This window comes from Eptesicus fuscus, chromosome 18, assembly GCF_027574615.1.
Source record: "Eptesicus fuscus isolate TK198812 chromosome 18, DD_ASM_mEF_20220401, whole genome shotgun sequence".
Taxonomy (NCBI): Eukaryota; Metazoa; Chordata; class Mammalia; order Chiroptera; family Vespertilionidae; genus Eptesicus; species Eptesicus fuscus.
Window position 1 is genome coordinate 14,659,378 of NC_072490.1, and position 25,816 is coordinate 14,685,193.

General features: G+C 39.0%; 1 protein-coding gene across 8 annotated transcripts in view; it reads right to left on the minus strand.

Moving 5' to 3' along the window:
- The window catches only part of RBMS3 (RNA binding motif single stranded interacting protein 3), a 643,143-nt gene that overhangs the window by 20,440 nt on the left and 596,887 nt on the right, over positions 1-25,816 (minus strand). For 4 of the 8 annotated variants that reach the window (XM_054708096.1, XM_008153779.3, XM_054708097.1 and 1 more), the window contains 2 exons: positions 6,176-6,256; positions 3,505-3,632 (listed from right to left, as the gene is read on the minus strand). In XM_054708096.1, coding sequence (XP_054564071.1) covers positions 3,505-3,632; positions 6,176-6,256 — 209 coding nt within the window. Of the gene's footprint in view, positions 1-3,500; positions 3,633-6,175; positions 6,257-25,816 lie in introns of those variants that run through there. The other 4 variants (XM_008153844.3, XM_008153794.3, XM_054708098.1 and 1 more) reach the window with 1 other exon arrangement.

A 25,816-nucleotide genomic window follows, 5' to 3' on the forward strand; every position in this document is an offset into this window, starting at 1 on the left:
TCCAAACCAATGTCTCTTTTCTTCCACCAGACCATTTGTCATAATTCCTATTGTTCTAACTTTTGCTTCAATAATACTAAAATTTATCCACCAGGTTACAAGCCCTGCTTGTACTCAGGAAATAACCACCTCTAGACACCATCACAACCTCCTTTTGTGCCCAGGTCCCTCTGAGCACCAGGTACAGAACCTCACCAGGACAGAAAACTCTGGAAGCCTAGCAAGGGGAAGACAAGAACCTGGACATGCAGGTAATCTAGCCTTCCCTTTCCTATCATAGTCAGGCAGCTTAGACCCCTGATCTTTTCCTCCCTAAAGATAACATCTAGGCCTCAGTTGTATTTCAGCTCCAGGCCCAGAAAAGCAGCAAAACCAGACAAGTGACACTATGACAGCCACAGGACCGCTTTCCAGCCTTCACCAACCAGTCTCTTGGGGAAATCATGCTGCTGAAACCCCTCCCTCCAATCTTGAGACATCTATACAGTGTCCCAGAGACTCCAATCAAAGTCCATCCCTCTATGACCTCGCCTCCTCCTCAGCAGTAAGTAACTACGGAGAACATGACCTTCATCCCTATTCCATAAAACAAAAAGGCTAGAATGTTAGGTCTGATCAAATAATTAAATCAATATCTCCTCCCCTGGGACTGACCTTTAGGTCACAAGGAACAGATCACATTCCACTTGCTGAGACCATTATCCTCCCTGCCCAGAAAAAGCCCGCCTACAGTCCTTTACAATCTGACTCCCCATCCCTGGGTGCTGGCACCATTTTGAGGCTCAGCCCATCTGGTTTTCCAGATGACCTAATAAATTCATAATTATTTACCCTTTCGGTCTTGTGCATTCCTCCTTTGGTGACCCTCACAGTAGCACTGTTAAAAAGAGAAAACTGGGAATATAAACAGGACCTGTTGAAATTTTTTCTCCAAGTTTAAAGAAATGTCCGAAAGGCAATGCAAGTGGTTTTCCCATGTCACACTTTTAAAATGTTCCAGGGTGCTTTCATCTCTGTCATGTTGTAGCAGTGAGCACTCCCAGTGGAACATTCTGTAACTCAGGTCCTGCCTGAGTGCAAAAGAAAATTCCCTCAAACGAGGACGCCCCTTATCATAATTCTTACCTCCTTGAGGACAAGAGATGGAGGACTTCTCGTCTTGATATTATCTGTGGAGCGCTCTATCAACCGTAAAAATCCATGGCTCAAGGCACATATCATGGTGCCACTGGTTTTATGAGGTCAGATTCAGACTTCCTCAAATATTTCAAGGAATAAGCTTCTTTGAATGGACTCATTATAAGGATAATTCAATTCCTCATCTTTCTCCACAAACATCTCTTCCCCCATTTTTCTCATCTGCCTGTTAGTGGCACCAATAACTCCACAGTATTGCTTGAGCTTTTAAAGTCCTGATCCCTTCTTTTCTTACTTCATTCTACCTCCCAACTCCCCACCATTATTACACTTGTCACCATCCTACTTCAGAACTTTGTTCCCTTTTGTCTGAACCATTGCAGTAATAGGACTGTTTCCAAATCCATTGTCTACCTCAACTGGAAGGACACGCAAAGAAAATTGTTTGAGCACCTCAGTATCGCACCTGATATGAGAATCTGGGTCCGATCTGCCTTTTTAAACTATTCTACTACTCTGCATCTATTTCTCAAAGAAATGTTCTGAGTTTTCCCACCCCGTAACCGTGATCCTTCAGTTGCCACAACCACGAAAAACTAAGTGCATTCTTCTATGACTTCCTATTTTACTTTTCAAAAGAGCCCTGTTCGTTTTCTTCCTTGCAGTCTATATGTGTAGGTCTAAATCCCATACTAGACTGTAAATCCTTGAGGGCACAGGTCTTGTCTCTTAGCATAGTACCCGGGCATACGATGCTACAAGTGAAACAGGGTGTGGAGGTGGATGGGGAGACTCTCACCAGAATCCATGAGAGGCAGAGCACTCCCCTCCCCATCACATCAGACAATGAAAAGGTGGGAGGACCCTGAGAAAGAGCATCTCAGTGTGGGCTGACAAGCAGGGGCAGCTAAAGCTGATTTAATCAGACAGAGAATGGAGACGGGGTTCTGGACAATACAAGAGGGGGAACTCTCCTGAAATCCATCCTAAAATGCATATCCCTCTCTACTCAGGGTGCATTGATAACAGTCACTGAAATATAAACAAAATCCTATCATTTCTTCTCTTACATCTCTCCAAAGGTTTTCTAACTCACTTAGCATAAAACCAAGAATAATCACTCAACACAAAGTCAATTATTCAAGGACACGAAGGCTGTGGAAATTCAACATCATGGCCTACAATTCTCCCCCCTGTGGCTCTATCTACAACACTTCAGCATCAGGTCCCCACTCCAGATCTTTGAATTTCTGTTGGTTCTGTCTAGAATGCTTTTTCTCCAAAGCGCTCCAAGATTGGCCTCTAATTATCTTACAGACTAGGTCTACATGAGAGACCGTCCCTGATACAAATCTTAGGTATCTACGCAGTCACTTTCTACCACAAGAATCTTTTTAAGCAGTCTGCGTTGAAATTCTTTTTCTTTATTGATGCATTGATTCTGAGTCTACTCCTAGTAGAAAATAAACTCCAAGAGTTGGGGAACATCTGCCTCTTTCATTGGTTTTTCGCTAGCATCTACAATACTCCCTGTCATATAGTAGGCAATAACTGTTGACTGGGTAAAATGGAGACCAAAATGCAGGCTCACTAGTTAGTTTCATGTATAGTCTGGAAAAAACTCTAATATTGAGTTTTTCCAAACTATATATGACAGATCTTTTTTTAAATGGCTGCAATGTTCCTTTCTGAGTTCCAGCATTTTGGTAGTGAACCCAGGGCTTGGTCATGTGTCATGCTTTGGCCAAAGGGGCAGCAGCAAATAAGTCACAATCAGAGTTGAAAAATGCTGGTCATGCCTGACTGATTTGGCTCAGTGGTTGAGCATGGACCTGTGAACCAGGAGGTCACCGTTCAATTCCCTGTCAGGGCATATGCCTGCATTGAGGGCTCAATTCCCAGTAGGGGACATGCAGGAGGCATCCAAGCAATGATTCTCTCTCATTCATCATTGATATTTCTATCTCTCCCTCTTTTTTCCTCTCTGAAATCAGCAAAAATACATATTTTTAATAAAACGTTGCTCATTTGGGCTTCCTCCCTTGTTCTAGAAATTCTGAGTCTTCCATGTGAAGAAGCCTGCTGGAGGATCAAAAATATGTGCTCAATTGCTTCCATCACTCAACCAAACACCCAGAAGCAGAGCTGCAAAAATGACCCGCAGCTGTTCCCAGATGCTTGAGTAAGTTCAGTCAACTATCCACCTGAGGCTCAAACCGCCAACCCACATAATTAGGAACTAAATAAATGCTTGTCACTAAGTTTGAGATGGTCTGTATTGCAGCAAAAGTTAACAGGTGCAACGTGAAAGAGAAAAGCCAAGATAGTTGATCTTGAGGGAAAGAGCTTCGTGTAGCTCAAACTTACTTAGACTGTTGGTAAGAATATGCAGATGCATGTTCGTTGGATGTGTCCACTGCTATCTGTTGCTGCTGACCACTGGTGTCCTGGGATGAAGGTGCCACTGTCTGGGGAGAGGTATCAGCAACAACACCCTAAGGAGGCAAATAAGAACACAGAGTCTTACTGGCTTCAGCAAAGAGCCCGCTTCCAGATGGACTTCAGAGAATACCCTTCTTCCATTTGGCTTGAGGAAAATTGACTCAGTTAGGAAGCCACAATAAGTACTACTCAAAGGAAAACCACGGAGCATATGTGGCTCAGAGCTGAGAAATGCACCCAGGGAGCCTTGCCATCATGTCCTTGGAGCAGTCAAATGGTTGGTCAGAAATCGTTTTGCTCATACTTACAACTCTTTAACCATACTTGTATGCAGCCACACTGAATGGTAATTTATTAAAAAATTCATGCAGGATTTCAACAAAACATTGTATACTCAAGCATTTTATTGGGATAGTGCACTGTACCATGTCTCTCTAATCTGGCAAAGCAATGGACTCTGACCTGCATAAACATCTAAAGTTTGGAATTCTTTTAAAAGAATACTGTTAAGGAGGTTTCCCTTCAGCAATTTGATTTGTTTTTGTTTTCCACAATAAGACCTGGAATTCATTTAAAGTTTTCAGATAAAGAGTCAAACAAACATCCTTAATTTTGATTTGCTCCTTTCCTCACCTTTTCATCCTCTTGATCCTCACAGATGCCCACAAGAATGAATTTCTGAAGTTGGTCTCTTTAGGGACACATATTGGTTCCCAGAGAGACATAGATAGTTTTACTAGGTAATTATTAGGCCTAAAAAGGCATCTGTCTGAATATGTTCGCATGGTTTCACTTATAGCCTTGGACACCTGCAGCAATATAGAGTTTCAAATGTTCTTGGTCCACTCTCTGCCACAAAAGATCCCTGAGGTCCTCAAAATCTGAAAATTCTCCCTTTATAATTTAATCTTTTTCTTCCTAATACTATTTGGTATTGTGTGTGTTTTCCTGAACCTTCCACCAGTAGTTAGTTGTATGGATATTGGTGAATTTTCACTGAGTGTTTTTTACATAGAAAATGAATCAATGCTTTTCCTTAGAAACATAAACTAAAAGCAATATGTCAGAGTGTACTTCTATTTTTATTCATGAAAAACTTCTTTTTAAATCCTAGATTTAACTATAATTACATTGTTTTCAATAAGCCACACTATTGAATGTGTCTCATATTTTGTAGTCATCAAAAATGCTCAAATTCTGTAGATAACCATATACCTTTGGTGTTGGGATAGAGAAATGCAAATATGTGGCAGAGATTTATGTTTAAATGTTCAGGTTCATAATTTTATCATGTCCTAGATGCTTTTTGATAACTAAATATAGCAAGGCAAATGTGTTTTAATCACACAGTCTTAAAATTTTGAAAATCCTATTAAAACCTGTTTAATATTAACTGACACATTCTTTGGGGCCTTACAAGTCTGGAACACATAAGAGATTTAAAAATTGGGTCTCGCCAAAACCGGTTTGGCTCAGTGGATAGAGCGTCGGCCTGTGGACTCAAGGGTCCCAGGTTCGATTCCGGTCAAGGGCATGTATTTACCTTGGTTGCGGGCACATCCCCAGTAGGAGGTGTGCAGGAGGCAGCTGATCGATGTTTCTCTCTCATTGATGTTTCTAACTCTCTATCCCTCTCACCTTCCTCTCTGTAAAAAAGCAATAAAATATATTTTAAAATAAATAAATAATAAAAATTGGGTCTCTGTGGGTTCCTAAATTACAGGAAGTGTCCTCTTAAACTTCTGAGCAAACACTTGTCACACACCAAATGGATTAAAGAAGATGTGGTGTTCTTATGTATATAATGGAATATCACTCAGCTGTGAAAAAATGAAATATTGCCATCTGTGACAACATGGATGGATCGTGAGGGTACTACACGAAGTGAAAAAAAGTCAGACAAAAAAGGACAAAACCCGTATGATTTCACTCATGTGGGATATAAAACAAAAATAAATAAACTCATAGATGCCGACAACAGATTGATGGTTACCTGAGGGAAGGGGGTGGGAGGTGGAGGAAGGGCAAATGGGTCAAATATTTGGTGACAGTGGAAACTAGACTTTTGGTGGTGAGCACCATGTAGTATATACAGATGCTGAATTATAATGTTGCACCCCTGAAACTTACATAATGTTACAAACCAATGTTACCTCGATTTTTTAAAATGCCAATTCTGACTCAGGAGGCCCAGGCGGTATCTGAGAGTTTGCAGTTTTAAACAAACTCCCAGTGACGTCTGTAATGCTGGTGCCGGGGCCTCACTGAGTAACAAGGCACTGGAGTTGCCATATCCACCCCCTCCCTATTTAGGGGTATTGTGGTTAACATTTGATGGGACAGAGATTTAGTCTCTGATCTTTTCTCTAAATATGAAAATGACACTTCCCTCATACCTCAATAGCAAATTAACTTATTTTATGTGCAAAGGAAAACCTAGGCATAGCCAAGTATTGGCCCATATTTTCATACACTGAGCTTGCAATTTCAAATTTCAGAGAAGCACAAAAATCACACATCAGGATTCCTTGGGCTCTGGGGACCACGGTATATGTATCTCTGTGACCCTCTTTCTATAAGACAGAGACAGACTTACTTCAATGGAAACAGCTGTCGGAGGCACAGGCGTGTACTGGGGAATGTAGGTCCCTTGCATAGGAGCAGCAGCAGTCATATACTAGAGGGAATCAAAGAAAAAGGCAGGTGAACTTGGGATTGCAACCAAAGAGAAAAGTAGACATCACATGAGATAGGTGGCCCATGGCCAGTGCATGATTAGAGTTAAACTCTCTTTGAACAAAAAGGAGGCAGTTCCTAGCAGCACAGAATTACCTCTTCTTACTGACTCAGTACTAACGGCAGCCCACCTCCACAGTCTCAGTACAACTTAACCACCCCCATTCCTGCACTCTGTCTTTGTAAACAGTCTACACCAGATCTCCAATTATTTCACTTTCGTATCTAAAACATCAACTCTATGAGGGCAGGGATGAGGTTCTTTCTTTTCTCCATTTTCCTGCTGGCATCTATCACATAGTAGGCTCTCAACAAATTATTTGTTGAATGAATGAATCAGATTGTTAATAATTTCTTGTGTAAATAAAAATAATAGAGGAACGATGCAAGAAATACTTGTGTAGCGACATTGGGAATTGGCAAAAGTCATCATTTTGTTACATGTATAAAATAGTTACAGCCTCCTTTGTTCCCTCCCCATCCCATTCTCTTGTCACTTTCAGGATTTCCTTTTCAACTCCTTGAATTCTCCAAATTTTCTTCATCCAATTAAACAATGAAACATTCAAATCATTTTTTCCCCTCCACTAAGTTGTAGCATTCAGCAACATATGTATTGGGGATAACATGCATTTTTGCAATGAAGATAGGGAGCCCCAGAAAAATTACAGTCATCTAACAGAAAGTATGACCCGTATTCCTATTGCTAACACACATCTTCCTTGCAAATTCAAAGTTCTCCTCTTTGACAGTGGAATTTTCTATAGAATAAACTTTATTTCTGAGTTCCTAAACTTGATGGGCATCACACAAATTTAGAACCAGAATCCTCTAATGAAGATAAGATTTCTCAATTCATGCAGGTTAGGGAAATTATGTTTATGAAAAATCACAAGCCTGTGAATATTTATTCTTCTAAATTTGTTGAGTTCAAAAAAATTAAGGCCATGCATAAATATGCAAAACCTAAATTAGTATGCTTTACGTATCTTGGTACTTTCAGTACCCAAGAGGCAAAGTGATTCTGAATCAAGGGAATGTATGAATGGAGACTAGCTCATCAGTTGTTGTTTAATATTTATGGAGAATTATAGCAGCAAAGCAATTCTGGAGTAAATGTATCTTCATTGTAAACGCAGCACTGTCCTACTGTATCTATTTGTTAAAAATAAAGACAGCTTTAATGAAACAACTCCAAATCAAACAAACTGTTTGTATTCTTGTTGCTACTAATAACAGCTGAGTGCAATTCATATATGTATTAAACAGCCTTGTAACTTGGACCAAGAATGATTGTTTGAAAGGCCTGGTGATATTACTAATTTAGCTTTTTAGTTGAAAATTATCTGAGATTTCTGTGCCCTGTCCTCTGTGGTCTCATAGCATTCATCACTCTCCTATTAAAATTGTCCAGATGATTATCTCCTGGAAGGCATGAGCCAAGGGTCACTTGTCTCTGCATCTTCTAACACACCGAATGCCTGATTCTTGATAAGTTATTGTTCAAGGCTGAATAAAAGGAAACAAGCAGAAAACCTTCCACTTCCAATTACAAATCTTGCATGCCCCTAGCCATTGATCATTCTGAGCTTATTATTTATATTAACTTCACCAATCCCATAATGGGTTTATATAATGTTTTAAGAAATACTTTATCTAACTCATTGTCCTTGTATCCCTAAGCAGATAATAAGTATTCAGGTATCTGATTGCTGTCCATTTTTAAAATAAGTATAGACCTCTGGAGTCACATTTCACATCTAGAACCCTGTGGCAGGTGTTTGCATTAACAACAAAACCGCTTTAGAGAGTACATTGGGGAATAAATATAGTCCCCTGACTATTTCAGACAGGTGGTTTGACTGTGTTATATAGGTTTTAAATATCCTTTGATTCAGTTTTCCCTACAATGTATTTTTTATAGAATGCTAGGCTCAAGTGAGAAAAAAGCTCTCTGTGTTCCAACGCACTGCAGCAACGCTGCGCACTATATTCTTTTCTTTGATTCTGACATGTAATAAAACACTTTTGAGAAATCATTATTTTACAGAAGCCTAGTTTAAGTTGATTAAACCAGCATTTCTAAAACTTTTTTTTGTAGCACCTAATAATTTTGTTTAGAACTAGTGCTCTAAAAAACGTACTTTGTAAAATGTTTCTTTAATTGAATCTCAAAAATCCTAGATTTATATCAAGTAGAAATATATCTATCTATATCCTACCTAATAAAATAGTAATATGCAAATTGACCGCACCTTCGCTACACCCAAACCACACCCACCAACCAAAGCCACGCCCACCAGCCAATCAGGGTGAGTATGCAAATTATCCAACAAAGATGGCGGCTAATTTGCATACACTGAGGGAGGGAGGAGTAAAGACTGAAGACAACTTAGAAGGAAGAGGGAGGAAAAGCGGAAAGCAAGGTGGCTGCCAAAGGGAAAGCCCGGGCGGGGTGGAGCGGGGCGGAGCTGGGCGGGCGGCAGTGGCAAGCGGGTGCAGGCACGGCGGCTGCAAAGGCGGCCGCAAAGGCAGCAGCGCACGCGGCCCCAACGGCCGCTTGCAGGATTCTTCCTGCAAATGGGCTACTAGTATATATATAAAAGCCTAAGCAACTGTTAAGACTGTTATGACTGCACAACTGGAACGACCGGTCGACCAGTCGCTATGACATGCACTGACCACCAGGGGCAGGCACTCAATGCAGGAGCTCCCCCCTGGTGGTCAGAGTGCTCCCACAGCCAACCTCCATGGCCCCTCCCCCCGGCCATCCAGCCCCGATCACCTGCCAGGCCTAGGGACCCCACCTGTGCACGAGTTCGTGCACTGGGCCTCTAGTGTGTGTGTGTGTGTGTGTGTGTGTGTCTGTATATATATAGACACACATGTGTATATATGTATATATATGTATATATATTATATATATATATAGACACACACATATATATATGTGTCTATATATTATATATATATATATATAAATATATATATATATTTAACCAACTATGAATTTATCTAAGCACAGAGTTGATACTGTTGTGGTTCATGTTCTACCCTTAGGTCATGATTTTCTAAGTTAGAACATACTAGTAAAAGGACAATCCACTATGCAGCTGGTTATTTTCTTTTAAAAAAAAAGTTTGTGTTTTTAAATTGATTTCAGATAGAGGAAGGGAGAGGGGGAGAGAGACATAAACATCAATGATGAGAGAGAGAATCATAGATTGGCTGCCTCCAGAATGTGCCTCCACGGGGAATCAAACTGTGACCTCTTGGTTCAGGGGTCAATGCTCAACCACTGAGCCACACCAGCTGAGCCAAGTTGGTTATTTTCTATTCCAGAGTTACTAATTACAACTTTGCAACTGGGCCTTATAAATGTATACTTTGCATAAGACAATGCCATCACTGGCACCCATCTGCAGGACAGGACTTTGATCTGTCTCTGCTCCACTGTCTGCATCTCTAAGGAGGTGGTTCTTTAAACTAGATTTAGAAACATGATCTGAGGCTATAGAAAGCAATCTTCACTAGCTCACCCCATTTTTTAAGACCTCTCATGCCAAACTAGAGTTCCTAGGCTGTGTAGTTAATGGAAAGCATATACTGTAATTCTTAGCTAAGCTTCTTCAAATGATTGAGTTATTCCAAACCTCATCTGTGTTTTGTTCAGTAAAACGGAATCAGCAAATCTCACACCTCCCATGACATTCAATGAAATGGGAACATGACCTAAACTGAACTGCTTAAGGTGTAAGTTCATACTCGTCTTCTCTTTAGAACAACACTGTGTGCTAGGCAGGATGGTTCACCCATTTTACACACTGAGAAACTAAGACCTACATATGAGAATAAACTCCAGTTCTTCTGACCTGTGATTTAGCACTTTTCAATCCACTTCATTATCTTTGAAATTAAGTAAATAAGGTCTTAAGAGGTTCCTTTTGATCATTACTATGTAATATAGATACTGTTTTTCTTAACTAACTAGAGTCCTGGTGCACGAAATTTGTGCACTTGGGTGGGGGGGAGGGCATCCCTCAGCCCGGCCTGCACCCTCTCGCAGTCTGAGAGCCCTTGGGGGATGTCCGACTGCCATGGAGGTGTGAGAGGCTCCTACCACTGCCTCTGTGCTCGCCAGCCATGAGCCCGGCTTCTGTCTGAGCGGCGCTCCCCCTGTGAGAGCACACTGACCACCAGGGGGCAGCTCCTGCATTGAGCGTGATCAGGCCGAAAGCAGCTCTCCTACATCCCCCAAGGGGTCCCAGATTGCGAGAGGGCACAGTCCAGGCCCAGGGACCCCACTGGTGCACGACTGGGGCCAGGGAGAGACACGGGAGGTTGGCCAGTCAAGGAGGGACTGCAGGAGGGCTCCAGGGCTTGTCCAGCCTGTCTGGCTGAGTCCTGAATGGCCGGACCCCAGCAGCAAGCTAACCTACTGGTCGGAGCATCTGCCCCCTAGTGGTCAGTGCACATCATAGCGACTGGTGGACCGGTCGACTGTCTGCCCCCTGGTGGTCAGTGCATGTCATAGCGAGCAGTTGAGCTGCCTTAGCATATCATTAGCATATTACACTTTGATTGGTTGAATGGCCGACAACAGGACAATTCGACACTTAGCATATTAGGCTTTTATTATAAAGGACTAGAGGCCCCGTGCATGAAATTCATGTATGGGGGCAGTGCCTCAGTCTGGACTGCACCCTCTCACAATCCGGGACCACTGGCTCCTAACTGCTCGCCTGCCTGCCTGCCTGCCTGATCGCCCCTAACCACTTGCCTGCCTCTCTTATCGCCCCTAACCACTCGCCTGCCTGCCTGATCACCCCTAACTGCCTCTGCCCACCTGATCATCCCTAACCACTCACCTGACTGCCTTAATGCCCCTAACCACTCTGCCTGCCTGCCTGATCACCCCCAACTACTTGCCTGCCTGCCTGATCGCCCCTAGCCACTCGCCTGCCTGCCTGATCGCCCCCAACCGCCTCTGCCTCAGCCCTCACCATGGCGGCTTATCCAGAAGGACATCCGGAATGACGTCCAGAAGGTTGTTCGGCTGTCCAGTCTAATTAGCATATTTCACTTTTATTATTATAGATGAGGTCAGTTCAGTTCAATATACTGTGTGTGTGTGTGTTTTAATGGGAAAAAACCAACAACCCTACTTTCGGGTTGCTTTTTTTTTCTTTGGTCATGAGAAAACTAAGACAGGGCTTGAGAACATTGTTTGAAAATTAGGAACAGACACTTATTTCAAACAAGTTGACGCTATGGAATTTTATACCCTGTAAAACTATTATCTCTGGATAAACTTGCATAACAAACTCTTCTGTAGTAGACATATATTTCCTAGGGTAAAGCCTCAAGAAGTGGCAGCCTTGTAAATTTAGGAGTGAGTGCTTACAGGACATGGTTATAGCTATATGTAAGATCAATTCTCAGCTTTACGTAATTGGTGACAAATAACCCTGCATTTTCTTTGCAAGCACAGAGCTTGATTTCCTTAAGAGATAAAGTACAGTCAGACTTAATAACCCAGGATGCACAAGAAATTGCTTAGATCTGGGTGTTTCCAAGGTGGCTTTCATTTGATCCAGCTCGCAAGTGACATAGGACCGAGTGGAGGACCTTTGACATAAAACAAACAAACAAACAAAAACAAACAGAAAAACCTGCCCCTTTCACTTGATGAATCCCTTTGGATTACTTATTAAAACTGTAACAAGAATGGATGTGCATCCTTGAAACTAATTTCTTTTATGGGTATTTCTTAAAAGCTAGAAAAAGTCTGCCATAATTCTTACATAAGTGAAAATTATTTTGTACTTTTTTCTTGATATGACTGATGGGAACATTAAAATGAAGTATAGATAAAATGAACAAGTTCATACAGTATTTCCCTGTAGTGTGCAGCACAAAGTTTGGCATGATTTGGTAAACTGGTATTTTTTGGTACACAGTTTGATGCTTTTTACATATTTTGAAAGCAACAGTTTTTCACATCTATGTAGGAGACCTGGATAGCCACTTTCAAACCCACAGAGTAAATTCCAGACTCCATCACTTGCTCCAAGAAGTCTAGACACTGCATCACCAAGATATTTACACAAAGAGAAGGAAAAAATGGTGAAACCAGAGAGGGGTTGTGTTTTTGCCTGTTTAAGTTACAACAAACTGTATCTGTTACTGGGGAACCACTGATTATTTCTAAGAAAACTTAAATTTTCAGTTTTGGATTTACTTTCTTTTCTACCACCAAAACAAATAAAAAATGTTTGATATGGAAACATATTTTGATTATTTGTAAAGCAAAGGAGTGGCAAGAAAGTCCCCACATTTCAATTTTTGGAATTTCCTAAAATCCTTGATCAAACTTGCTCATTTGGAATTATCATTATACTGTTTAGATTGTAAATTAGTGCTTTAGTCCTTGCTCTAAAATTCATAAATCTGCTTAACAAATTTCAGCAAGGAAAGCTTTCCAGGCTCTATCAAACCCAGAAAGTCAATGCGAACGATACAGGAAAGTCATAAAATGCACCTCAGAAAGGAAGCTGAGTGGATAAAGCAGCAATTGTGGTCGATGATGCTAACAGCGTGCAGAGTGAATTACTTTTAAGGTCATCTAGTTTCTTCTAATAAAGGAAATTTGAGGATATAGGCAACAACCTGAGTTATGATTCATCAGGGTTGGGTGAGGGGCTAAGGGAGAGGCACTGTGTTCCTTGGGTAGAGGTACCTTGCAGTTTGGAGGGCATATTTTTTGAATTTGTAAAACTGTGTAATCTTAATTGGGGAACAATACTTTGAAACTGAAAATTTCTATCATTTTGCAGGTTTGCTTAAAGTAGTAATAGCTGCCAGAGTAGAATTCTTAGAATGCTTTCTACGTGTTCATGCCACCCAATGAATGAATGAGAGACTATCCACAGAGAGGAGGCTATGTAAGGCTGGATTCCTACCTGGACCTGTACTGCTCAGTTCCTCCTATATGCTTTCTACAGTTGTCAATGAAATGATGGGAAAGGAAGTGGGATCTCCATCCAGAATAGTAGTCGTGTAGGGTTTCATAATGTTTTATGTTAGTATCCTATACAATAAAAGGCTAATATGCAAATCGACCAAACGGCAGAACAACTGGTCGCTATGACACACACTGTCCACCAGGGGGCAGATGCTCAACGCAGGAGCTGCCCCCCTGGTGGTCAGTGAGCTCCCACAGGGGGAGTGCCACTCAGCCAGAAGCCGGGCTCACAGCTGGCGAGCACAGCGGTGGTGGTAGGAGCCTTTCCCGCCTCCACAGCAGTGCTAAGGATGTTAGGCCCATGGGGAGTGGGCCTAAGCTGTCAGTCAGACATCCCCTGAGGGCTCCCAGACTGTGAGAAGGCATAAGCCAGGCTGAGGGGCCCCCTCAAGTACACAAATTTTGTGCACCGGGCCTCTAGTTAATTTATAAAGTAGACTACTTAACTCTTTAAGATGCTAGTATAGAAATATCAAAGTAAACTGTTGTAACAGCAGTAACTATCCCTGAAGAGTAGGTGGAAGTGAATACAGATAGAAGCATATACCGCACACACTAGAAGTAAAAACACTCAAAGTGAGAAAAAGGATAGAAATGGGAGCCCAGAATTATTGGTAGCCTGTATTATTCCACCCATTTTCCCAGAATAGTATTGAGCATATCCCACAGAGAGATGTGTTGTTAAATTATTAAACAAAATATACAGACTCTTGTATTTTTTTTTTTTGGGGGGGGGGGGCATTTGTGGGTAGCATACAGCAGAGTAACAAGAATGACTCTTGGAGGTTGTGTTCAGCTTGAAATTCACAAACCTTATCTGTAAGCAGTAGCCATGATCACAGGCTAACGAGGCCTTCAATTTTGTAGAAAAAAGTAATTTTCATGAATGTTTTGGGGAAAAAACCACAAAGCCCATTAAGTTCAAGCATGTTCACAGATCATTGTGGTAGGAGTGAAAATAAAAGATTATACTATGGAAATATAGCTGATTAAGAAACTATGTTTTAAAAATTGAACTAGAAACAACTCTATATACACACTATGAATTATCTCTTTCCCCCTCCTCAAATTTTTTGTGATAGGTAACATAAAACCTAGAGAAAGATGGGACAGAAGAGAGATCCAGTAAACCACAAAGACAACTCAAGAAATAAAAATAAATCAGATAAAAACTGAAAATGAATTATACATCAGATTTCAGAATGGAGGGGAAACTATGAGAGCATATGTACAATGGAGTAGTGGAAATGAAAGTCTAATTGAGTTAAACAGAGAATGGAAAGTGAGAAAGTAGAAAAGATAATAGGATATTATGAACAACTTTATGCCTATAAATTTGACAACTTATACTAAATAGACAAATTTTTTGAATAGCATAATTTAGCAAAAGTGACACACAAAAAAAGAGAAAATTTGAGTAGCTCTTTGTACTAAAGAAATTGAATTCATAATCCAAAACCTTCTCACAATAAAATCTTCAGCTGATTTTTCCAAACATTTAAGAAATAATTAATAACCAGTCTTGTATAAATTCTTCCAGAAAATAACACAAAGGAACATTTCCCAACTCACTCATGAAGCTAGCATACTCCTTATACCAAAAACCGACAGGGACATTATAACAAGGAGAAACTACAGCTCAATATATCTCATAAACATTTATATAAACTTCCTAAATTTATTTCAGGATTAAAAAGTAAGTTTAATATTTGAAAATAAGTCAACATAATTCACCACATTGGTAGAATAAAGAAGAAAATTGTATGGTCATTTCAAAAGACTCAGAAATATCTTTGATAAGATCTAATACCTGGATATGAGAACATGTCTAGGTACATGAAGAATAAATGGAAATTAGGAATAAAAGGCTGTATACCAAACACACACAGCTAACATAATAATTAATGGTGACATACTGAACACTTTCTATTTGAATTTTGGAATGAGATAAAGATGTCCAGTATCATCTGTTCTAACTTTATTTTAGTGTTTTTAGATAATATAATAAGAAAAAAAAGGCATACAGATGAAGAAACTATAACAGATGACATGACTAATGTATAGACATTCCAAATAATATATTTTTAAAAATGGTTTGAATTAATAAGGACATTTAGCAAGACTCCTAGGTATGTCAATAAAAATTTATAATTGTATATATCAGCAACAATTAAAAATAAAATTTAAAATACTGTATCTATAGCATAAAAATATTAAATACCTAGAAATAATTTTGAGAAAAGGCATGAAAACTATCATACTGAAGTTGAAAAATTTTGCAAAATATTGAGGGAACTTGAAGCAATTGTACAAGGGATCTCTCTATATTATTTCTTAAAACTATGTGAATCTGTAATTACTTTAATAAATAGTTCAATAAAAACAAAACAACCATAAAAATGTATATATAGTCACTCAGTTTTCAAAAGAGTATCTAAAATTCAAAGGGCCAATATGCATATGAATACAGACCCTACTCATTGGTCATTAGGGTGATATAAGTTATTAATATGATGATATAAAACTGCATTCCTAACAGGAGGGCAAAAAATATTTTAAAAATGGACAATACCAAGTGTTGGAGAGGATACAGACAAGAAGCACACTCAGACACTGCTAGAAGGAGTTCAACTTTGGGCATCCACTCGGTAAAACTGTACGGCAGTAACAAAGAAGCTGAACATTTACAGAACCTATCACCAAGCAATCCCACTCCTAGATATGTGAATGGCAGAAATCCTTTCAAATACACACCAAGAGCTATGTAAGAAACATTTAGAGCAGCAATTTAGAATTGTTCCAAATTTAAAATAACCTAAATGTCAATCCACAGTACAATGAATAAGTTCTGATGTATTTATGTCTTATATAATAAAAGGGACTAGGGACTGGCGAGCAGGTGGAAGATGGACCTGATCATAGGCTAGGCCTAGGGACCCTACCCGTGCATGATTTTGTGTGCTGGGCCCCTCCCTTGCCCCAAGTTGTGCACTGGGCCTCTAGTATAAACAATAAAAAAATCTCTTCAAATATGGGTGAATATTACAGATATAATGTTGCACTTTTTTAAAAAGCTGACATAAAAGTCTTCCTACTGTATGATTCCATTTATTTAAAGTTTAGAAACAAAACAATCTATGGTTTAGAAGTCAGGGTTATGGGTGCTGTAGGGCACCAGAGAGGCCTCTGTGAGAAGAGCACCTTTTATATCTTGATGTAGGTGGCAGATACCTGAGGGGTGGATATTCTGTAAAATGTATTGAGTTGTAAACATGAACTGTGCACTCTTCTGAACATATGTTATACTTCTATAAGAAGTGCATAGAAGAAGGAGGTGGTAGTCAGAGAGCAGCATGTCTGAAACTGAACTAGAGCTTGAAATTCAGATTTGGAGTTGATACAGTGGTTGCTAATAACAAATTCTAGGATAGAGAAAAAAATCACCAGAAGTGAGGATCTCAGAAACTAACAGAAGAAGGTGCTCTTTGTAAAATTCCAATAATAAACATAGATTCTTAGTGCACTTATAAACAGCATTAGTAAAATTTTATTGAGCTCTTATTATGTGTCAAATTTTAAGCATATACTATGGTGTTAAAGCATGGATTGGGGGATATGACCTGACACGGCCCAGAAGGAACACATTTTATTGCTAACCCTCTGGGTGCCCAGGAGGGTTTTCTCCTTTCTGATCTTACACATATAGAGCTATTTAATTTTTATGTATTATTCACTATTGCCAATCTTACATTCACCACAGCACCCAGAAACTGAGTAGATAATTAAATCCAAGTTGATCTTTTTGTATTATTACTACTTTCTTATGGTAGTCTTCCCATTTTGTGTTTAATTTCCTGCCTTCCTTGTTGTTTCTTAACATTTTCTAGTATTAGTATGGTTATTAATGGTAAAAAATTTAAAACTCTCTATAAAGTGGTGACCTCTTCAAATGAAAGAGGCTATTGGGGTCAAATCAACATTTTTTTGAACTCAGTCTCTAGATTTGAAAGCATCAAGAAGAAATCACTTGAACAAATGACTGACTGACTTATTATCCAGATAGTTTTTTCATAAATTTATGTGAACACACAGCCCAAGGACTAATGTACTCAGCCTCTTCAGGCTCATTTAACCTTTTCTCTAGGAGACCAATCTTATATCTTTATTTTGAAAATAAAAGAACTAAGGGAATTTGTCAAAAAGGCAGACAAGTTTACTAAGAAGTCCCCAATATTCCTGGAAACTTTGTTGTTTTCAATTTTAGTCTGTGACTAAAGCATTAAATCAGGCTAGGTTAAAATGCTTTGGCCATAGTGAAAGAGAACTCATCCAGCCTACCACCCACAGTAAATTCCACCTCCACACAAAAAAATTTCCTCTCAACCATTTTGCCCACATTTCATGAACGCCAATCATCCCTGGGGAGTAGAGGAGACAATAAAAGAGAAAACGTTGGAGGGTGCCCTTAAAATGTAGTTTGAAGGAGGTCAGTCATTACGAGAGTCATCAAACATATTCTTAATTAGTGTCTTTTTTAGTCAAGAGACTTTTACTGAAAAAACTTGACCTACTCCACAAGTTAGAATATTCCTGTTAGAGACTGATCCCAAATGGGTGTGGAGCAATGAAGGTGAGTGGGGAGGAAGAAGGGAGAAGAAATGATATTCTTAATAAGTAGGAAAGAATAGAAAGCAACAACAAATTGGAAACTGCAAAAATAAGACAAAGTATTTTTGAGAAAAATACTTCTAAGAACTGCCTATTGAGGGGAAATATTTAAATGGTACTATACTATGTGAGCATATAAACTTTGGCAATACAAAAACATAATGAAGTAGTTTCTGTGGGGAGACAGATACCATCCTTGCCTCCAAAGATATGTATGAACAGTTCAAAGTAAAAAGAGCTAAGGGCAAAAAGATTAAAAAAAAAAAAGGACTGGAAGGAAATAGACTTTCTGGTGCAAGAATCCAGATTCCACTCCTTGCCACAAGAATTATAGAACAGTTTGATACCATCTGTCAAACAATGCAGAGACAAAGGATGTAATCTTGGGGTAAATTTCAACCCACTCCCACCGAGTTCTTAGAATCATCCTGACCTACATCTGCCTGCACATAGTCAAGACCCCGCCCTTGGTCATTTCCTTTCTCGGTGCCTTTTTCTGTTTTCACTGTGTTCCAACCTCTTTCCATCCCCATAGAACACATGTCCAAAAGCTGTCTCTCCAACTAAGTCCAAATGCCAAACTCCTTCAGGAAGCCTTGCTTTGGTCCTTGGATTTGGAAGTGATAACTTTCTCCTATGACTTCCAATAGCTCTTCACCTGTATCTGTACTGTAGGCTAACTGTGAAAGCTCCTACAGGGACCATGTCTGATTCATCAGGGTTGGCACTTAATGTGCTTTTGTTGAACGAACAAACAGAACGCATGAATGAATGAATAATTAAGCACTCTGGATGAAAACTCAAGCTGCACAATTCACAGGAACTACAATTGTTTAGGGAAGAGGACAGAAGTCCTAATCTTATTTATTTATTTATTTATTTTTTATCTTGTTGCCTGTGAAGGTTACTGTGTCAGTTTGACTGGGCTAGGGATACCCAGACTGCTGGTAAAATATTATTTCTGAGTATGTCTCTGAGGGCTTTCTCCTGAAGAAATTAGCATTTGAATTGGTAGACTGAGTCAAGAAGGAGTGGGCAGCATCCTATCCATCCTATCTGAGGGCTTGAATTCAACAAACAGTGAAGAATGAATTCTCTCTCTTCTTGAGCTGGGATGCCCATTTCCTCCTGCCCTCAGACATCTTAGCTCCTAGTTCTCAGGAGTTCAGAGCCCAGGACTTACATCGCTTGTTCCCCGATTCTCAGGCCTCAAACTGGCTGCTACACCATTGGCTGCCCTGGTTGTCAGACCCTCAGGGCTCTCCTGGCTCTTCAGCTGGCAGACAGTAGATGGCGGGACTTCTCAGCCTCCATAAGTGCATGAGCTAATTCCTACAATAAATCTCCTCTTGTATGTATGTATGTATGTATGTATGTATGTATGTATGTATGTATCCATCCATCCATCCATCCATCCATCTATCCATCCTTCCATCATCCTACTGGTTCTGTTTCTCGGGAGAACCCTAACACAATGCCTATGCTATACATTAAGTAGTGAACAAAATATAAACACTTCAGTGGTTTAGTGTTTACTTGGAAGCACATTATGGCACAAAATAAAGCTAATAATAATTACTATGGAGGGAAGAGATGAGACTTTCTTAGACTCATCAAAATTCTTTGATAGAAAATGCCTGATATTTGTGAAGACTCCTGATTAGTGCCTTCAAATATTTGGAACCTTAAGTTAGTTAGAAAGGTCAGAGATTCATTCAGGAATTTAAACTGCAAGAACCACTTCAGGCTTGGGTGAGAATATCTTACCTGTATTAAGCAAGAATTTGGTAAATGAATGGAAAACCATTTTTTGCAAGGAGAACATCAGGAACTCAGGGAGAATAGGTTAGCTAAAAAATAAGGTTGTTTTTTTTTTTAAAAAAAAACTGCATAATTAGGGCTGGGTTAAAGGAAATAAAATTAAGAAGTGTACCCTGAACCAGGAAAAAAAAAAAATCCTATGTTCCACATGTATTTGAGAAGAAGTTGGATCCAATGCATCCAAAACAATCTACAATTAAAAAAAACCCACAAACAAACAACTAACTGTATCAGGAATAAAAGGAGGCAGGACAGCAAATGAAGAAGTAGGATTTCCATCACAGGGAAAGAATATTATCATTGTTAAAGGCTGTGGAGAGCTTGTTGAGAAGTATTCTGAAGGTGAGGCTGAATGCCAGAATCATTTAATTTATCAGTTGGGGATCAAGAAACAGAAGGAATTCACACCGATATCCTTCATTTTCTCCGAGAAAATGGTGGCAAGTTCATTGCCCATGAGTGTTGCTGCAGTATTGTGACACTATGGTATTCATGAGGCAGGAGTTGGAATTAATGACAAAATGTCCTATTGAATGATCAAGTTGGCAAGGAGATCAACAGATAATAGCACAAAGAAGGGAGGAGATAGCATCCTGGAGCACTGTGATCATTAAAAGAGGAAGGAATATGCACAGTTTTAGAAGAGGCAGTGGTGATATGGAAGACTGATAACACCTTTTCCACCTTCACTGCTCACAGGAATAAGTGAAGTCTGTATTCGAGAGGGTGATTGAAGAAGGACATATTTTTAAGACAAACCAGATCTTAGGTAAGACATGAGGAAGAGAGAACATTTTACGCAGAGCGTAAGAAGGTAGAGGACTTAAAAAGTGCTTTCAGAAGGACACAAAGGAAACGATACCATGTGAGGTTAGATACCATGTGAGAAGAGATACCATGGGTGATCTATTGAGCAAGCAGTATGGTGAGCCTGGAGAATAAAGCATTCAAGGGAGAAGCCCCAATTAGAATGAATCAGGATGGTGATTCAGGAGATGAGGATAGCAGGCCTGTTAGCATCATCTCCAAGTTCTAGCCAGGCCACCTAAGACCTCAGATGGTGTCACAGCCTGATATAGAAATGCCTGTAAGTAATGCTACAACTATTACTTGTTGGGTCTGAAAACATTCTTCTTTCCCTCCATCTGCTCATTATTAGAGGCCATTTACTCATGAGAGTTGAAAGAAAGACTTTACATTTTAATTCAAGCACTATCTAAACCTAAGCAGCTGTTCCCTCTCTGGAAAGGCACCAAATGAATAAATCTTGAAAAAAAATTCTCATTAGAAATCACCTTTGGTACTATTATTCTTGACTTGCTAGTGCTTTCACAATTAATGGACAGGGAGAAGGGACACCTACTAATAATTTTCCTTATTTTTGGTATTGATCAGAAAAGCTTTCTCTGAAAGTTATCCAGACCTTCCATCCATCAAATAACCTAGTGGCAAACTGAACTTGTCTTCTGGTTTGTTTCTTATTCTTTGTTTTTACTGTTATTTCTATTTTTGAGTACATTGATTATTCTTAAGACATTAACATGCTTTGAGATATTAACATGTTAACTCAGTGGTTTTGGTGATTTTTAATTTAACGGATAAATACACTTATTCATGCATTCTGTTTGCTTTATTTTCTGGCTTCTAGGTGCTTGACAATAAACTGATTTGGGGATGACTCAGAGAATGCCACATTAGTTTGAAGAGCATTTAAAAAATAAATTAGACTAACACCATGCTTCAAATTTAATAAATTAATGATGAAGATAATGATGTTTATGATAAATATTCATGTATTCTGGAGCAAAAAAGAAAATAAAAAATGGAAACCTCATTTTAATGAAAGGGTTCTTGATACATATTGCAAAAGGATTTCTCAATTTGCACTGGTATAAGATTACACAAGTATCAGTGAATTCCTGTCCCTCTCCACATATAACCATTACCTATTAATGGGGTTTTAGAAGTAATTTTTTATTTAAGATTTTCAAGGTGACATGAGTGAAATAAAATTAAAGTCTGTAAAATAATAACATCAGCCAATAAAACTAGAAAAATGTCTACATTGATTATTTTAGCATGATGATTAAAAAACTTTTGAGTTTTTACCTATAAACCTCATTTTCCTTGTTGTAAAGTGGAACCACACATTCATACTTTAAAGTTGTGGGGGTTTTTTTTGGAGAAATATTAGTGAAATAATGCATACGAAGTTCTTAACATAGGACTGGGTACATATTAAGAATCTAAAAGATGAGAAATACCATTATTATTGGTTTTATTATTACTGTTATTATTACGATAAGACAAAAGTTTCATCTGAATAGCTATGCAGGGTCAGAAATCAGCATAGGCAGGAAATGCTTTTACTTTACCTTGAAAATTACATTGATGATACTTGGGGTGAACAGTAGGACACTAAGGGCATGGGAGACAGACACTTAACCTACATGAAGAGATAATTCTAAATGGGAGAAATGGGAGGAGCTTGTGTTTGTGAGAAGGAGTGGGAAAGAGAAAACAAAGTTCAGAGCTAAGGAAAAGGGGAGGAGAGAGGTACCTGTGAGTGAGATGGACCTGAACAGATGGAAGGGACAGGCTGGTGAAATCCCACTGTGGGGATGCCGCTAAAGGGCATTTGAAGCTCAGAGATGCATCTGTATATTCAACTGACATTGTTTAAATTTCATTATGTTTCCATCACTGAACACACTTATAAATTTTATTCTGTGCGAAATTTTTATGGGAAAACTGGAAAGGGGATAAATTTCATACCTGAATCAATGCACTATGGACTAGAGAGAGCAGACAGAAGTGATTGTAATGCTCTCAAAAACTTAAATACATACTGCAGAAAGCCTTGGATTTTGAAAGATTATGAAACTGGGGGTTCCAGCCAATCTTATCTAATTTCAAAATATTGGGGGATCCAATGATCTGGGTTACATTTTTAAACAAATAAAGTAAAATTGGGTACAATGAATCCAAAAGGGCTGAAAAGTTACACCAAATCTTACTAATTACCATCCACTGGAAAAATAAAGGCTTTGATAATTGAGAGAAGCATGTGAGTAGTAGTTCCAAAAGGAAATAAAACTAATAGATATGAAACATAAATAAAAGGACCAGAAGTACACTTTTGGGTAGTGGTAGAGAGGAATTAAGGTATCCAAAGTCAAACAGAAAGCAAAATCAATACAGATATTGCTCTACTCTTAATTTTTATCTCCTTATTTTCCTTGGCCTGGTTTCCCTAATCATCTGTCCTTGACTTTTTTATCCTAGAATATTTTAGTTTCTTTTTAGGGTGTGGACACACTCATTCACTAACTCCCAGGCTACTATGGACACTCTTTTCCTAGAACATTGAGCAGAGATTTTTCTAGAGTTTTGATCCTGTTTTGATCTTGTTTCTTTTGACCAAAGGAATTGTTTTTCCCATCTATCCTTCAAAAATATTTGTGGGAGCCAACCATGTTTAAGATGCCAAGAGTCTTAGAGAGGTGGATATAAACCAATCTCCTCCTTAATGAATTTCATGTATACTTATAGAAAATAAAAATATGAGTTTGAATTTCTTTAAAAATATATTTAATTCTTATCTAAAGGATATCTAAAATAAGAGACATTTTAAAAGAGAAATTAGTGACTAAACTGTGACTCAAGAGCAAAAATAAAAACCAATCAAAGGTTATAATAAGTATCGATTCTAGAGAGGAGGATATAAAGAATAATGACAAGAGGGCAAGTGCAATAAAAGTTATTTTCTTTTTTAAAAATATATTTTTATTGATTTCAGAGAGAAAGGGAGAGGGAAAGAGCGCTAGAAACATCAATGATGAGAAAGAATTATTGATTGGCTACCTCCTGCACACACCCTACTGGGTATTGAGCCCGCAATCCGGGCATATGCCCTTGACCAGAATCGAACCCAGGACCCTTCAGTCTGCAGGCCGACACTCTATCCCCTGAGCCAAACTGGGTAGGGCATAAATTTTTTTTTCTTTTCTTATTCAGGGTCCATTTCTCCTTCTCAATGTTAACCCATATTTCCTCTGGGAATTCTTATGCCCCACTTTCCCAATCATACAGTTAGAATGTGATTGACTTCACAATTAGTGTATCCTGCTCCCTGTCCAGAAATGGATGAAAATAATAACCCTAGCAGATTCAATGGGACTGAAAAAAATGTTCACTGGGACTTCTGATAAAGGGAAACACTCTCTCTTCTCTTCCTGAGACTTCTAGAAATGACCCTTCCTCTTCTCTTGCATGGCACAGTGTACATATGTGAGCTCATCGTTGGGACAGCCACTCTGTTACCATGACATGCAGACCTGGGCTTCTCAGATGTCAGACTGTGGAATGTGTAAATGACATGCAGCTAAGAAAGAAAACAGGTCTTTAGTGAAAGCATTTGAGCCAGCTCTTCTTATGGCTTTTCAGGTCCATGAATTAATAACTTTATTTAAAAATTTTTTTTCTGTATTGTACTTCTTTCTTTTTTAGAAATTAACCATTTTGAACTGAGTGTTTAATTATTCCTTGTGGTTGAGGAGGTCATATGAATTTGAAAGGAAAAATTAGGCAAAAAATGAGTTAAAAATATATACATCAGCAGCAGCCAGGGCAGGGGTCACACAGGCCTCTGGGCTACCTTGCCTATTAGGCATTTGATCCTTTCTTATCCTGTCAATAAAACTCAATTGCTAATGGAAGCTTCTCTGACATCAACAGTTGGCTTCCCCTTTTTAATTCGTATCCAAATCCAATTTGTCCAATTACTTTTAATATTTTTCATTACTATTTACAGCATCTCAAGAACTTTTCCTAATTAGGAGACTCTAATTAGAATTTTTTGAGATCTCTTAGGAAACTCAGATGGAGAGCAACTGCCATCATTCTGCATCTGCCTTGCAACTAATGTGGAAACAATCTGCCACAGTGCCTGGGACTCCATCACTGGGGTTAAATGCTAACACATTCGGAAATTAATATTTTGCTATATAATCAACTCTCAGGAAGAAGTTGGAAGAATCCTGAGAAAAAGGGCATAGGTTAGTTTTGATGAAGGAAAGAGGAACTATAAGATTAAGAGCTGATTAGCTAGCCCCCAGAGGTATCAAGTTCTGAGATAAAGTTTTTAGAAAAGCCTAAGATTGCGAGTGTGGAGAAAGGGGATGTTGAGTGATCCCAAACTATCATCTTTTTAATATATATATATATTGATTTTTTACAGAGAGGAAGGGAGGATAGAGAGTTAGAAACATAGATCAGCTGTCTCCTGCACACCTCCTACTAGGGATGTGCCCGCAATCAAGGTACATGCCCTTGACCAGAATCAAACCTAGGACCCTTCAGTCTGCAGGCCGATGCTCTATTCACTGAGCAAAACCGGTTAGGGCCCAAACTATCATCTTATTTGTACTGACCCTGCACATGCCACTGAATACTACCTGGCACTATTTCTGCTGTCAGATCCTCCAGTTTCTTACCTGATTGGTTTTCCCACACCTTCCCATGTTACCAAATGTTTATTTCTCCAGGTACCATTGCTCGCCTTTGTTCTGTTGATTTTGGAGACTTTTTATTTATAACCTAAATCTCATATGGTGTTTGTGACCCAACTATTTTATTATCAGACACTTTGCATAATTACTGGACTCTTATGGCAAACTCAACAAGCTATTATAAATATCAAATGCTACATGAGAGTGAAGCCAAATCTAGCTATAAGCAGATCTTTAATAAGCATTGCAAGGAAAGACTTTGCTGTGGAATCCTTCTATTCAGTATCTTCCAAAAATATTACAGGGAAGAAGTGTTATAAATTTTTTTGACAGGTATCCACGTACAAAGTCACCTCTGAATAAACAAATTTAAAATGTGATGGAGTAAACCGAGCTAAGAAGGCATGTTTCTTTTGCTTGAGGGTGAGGGTTCCTTTTCTCTGTTTTCCTTCTTCCTTCTTTATATCCACTATATTTC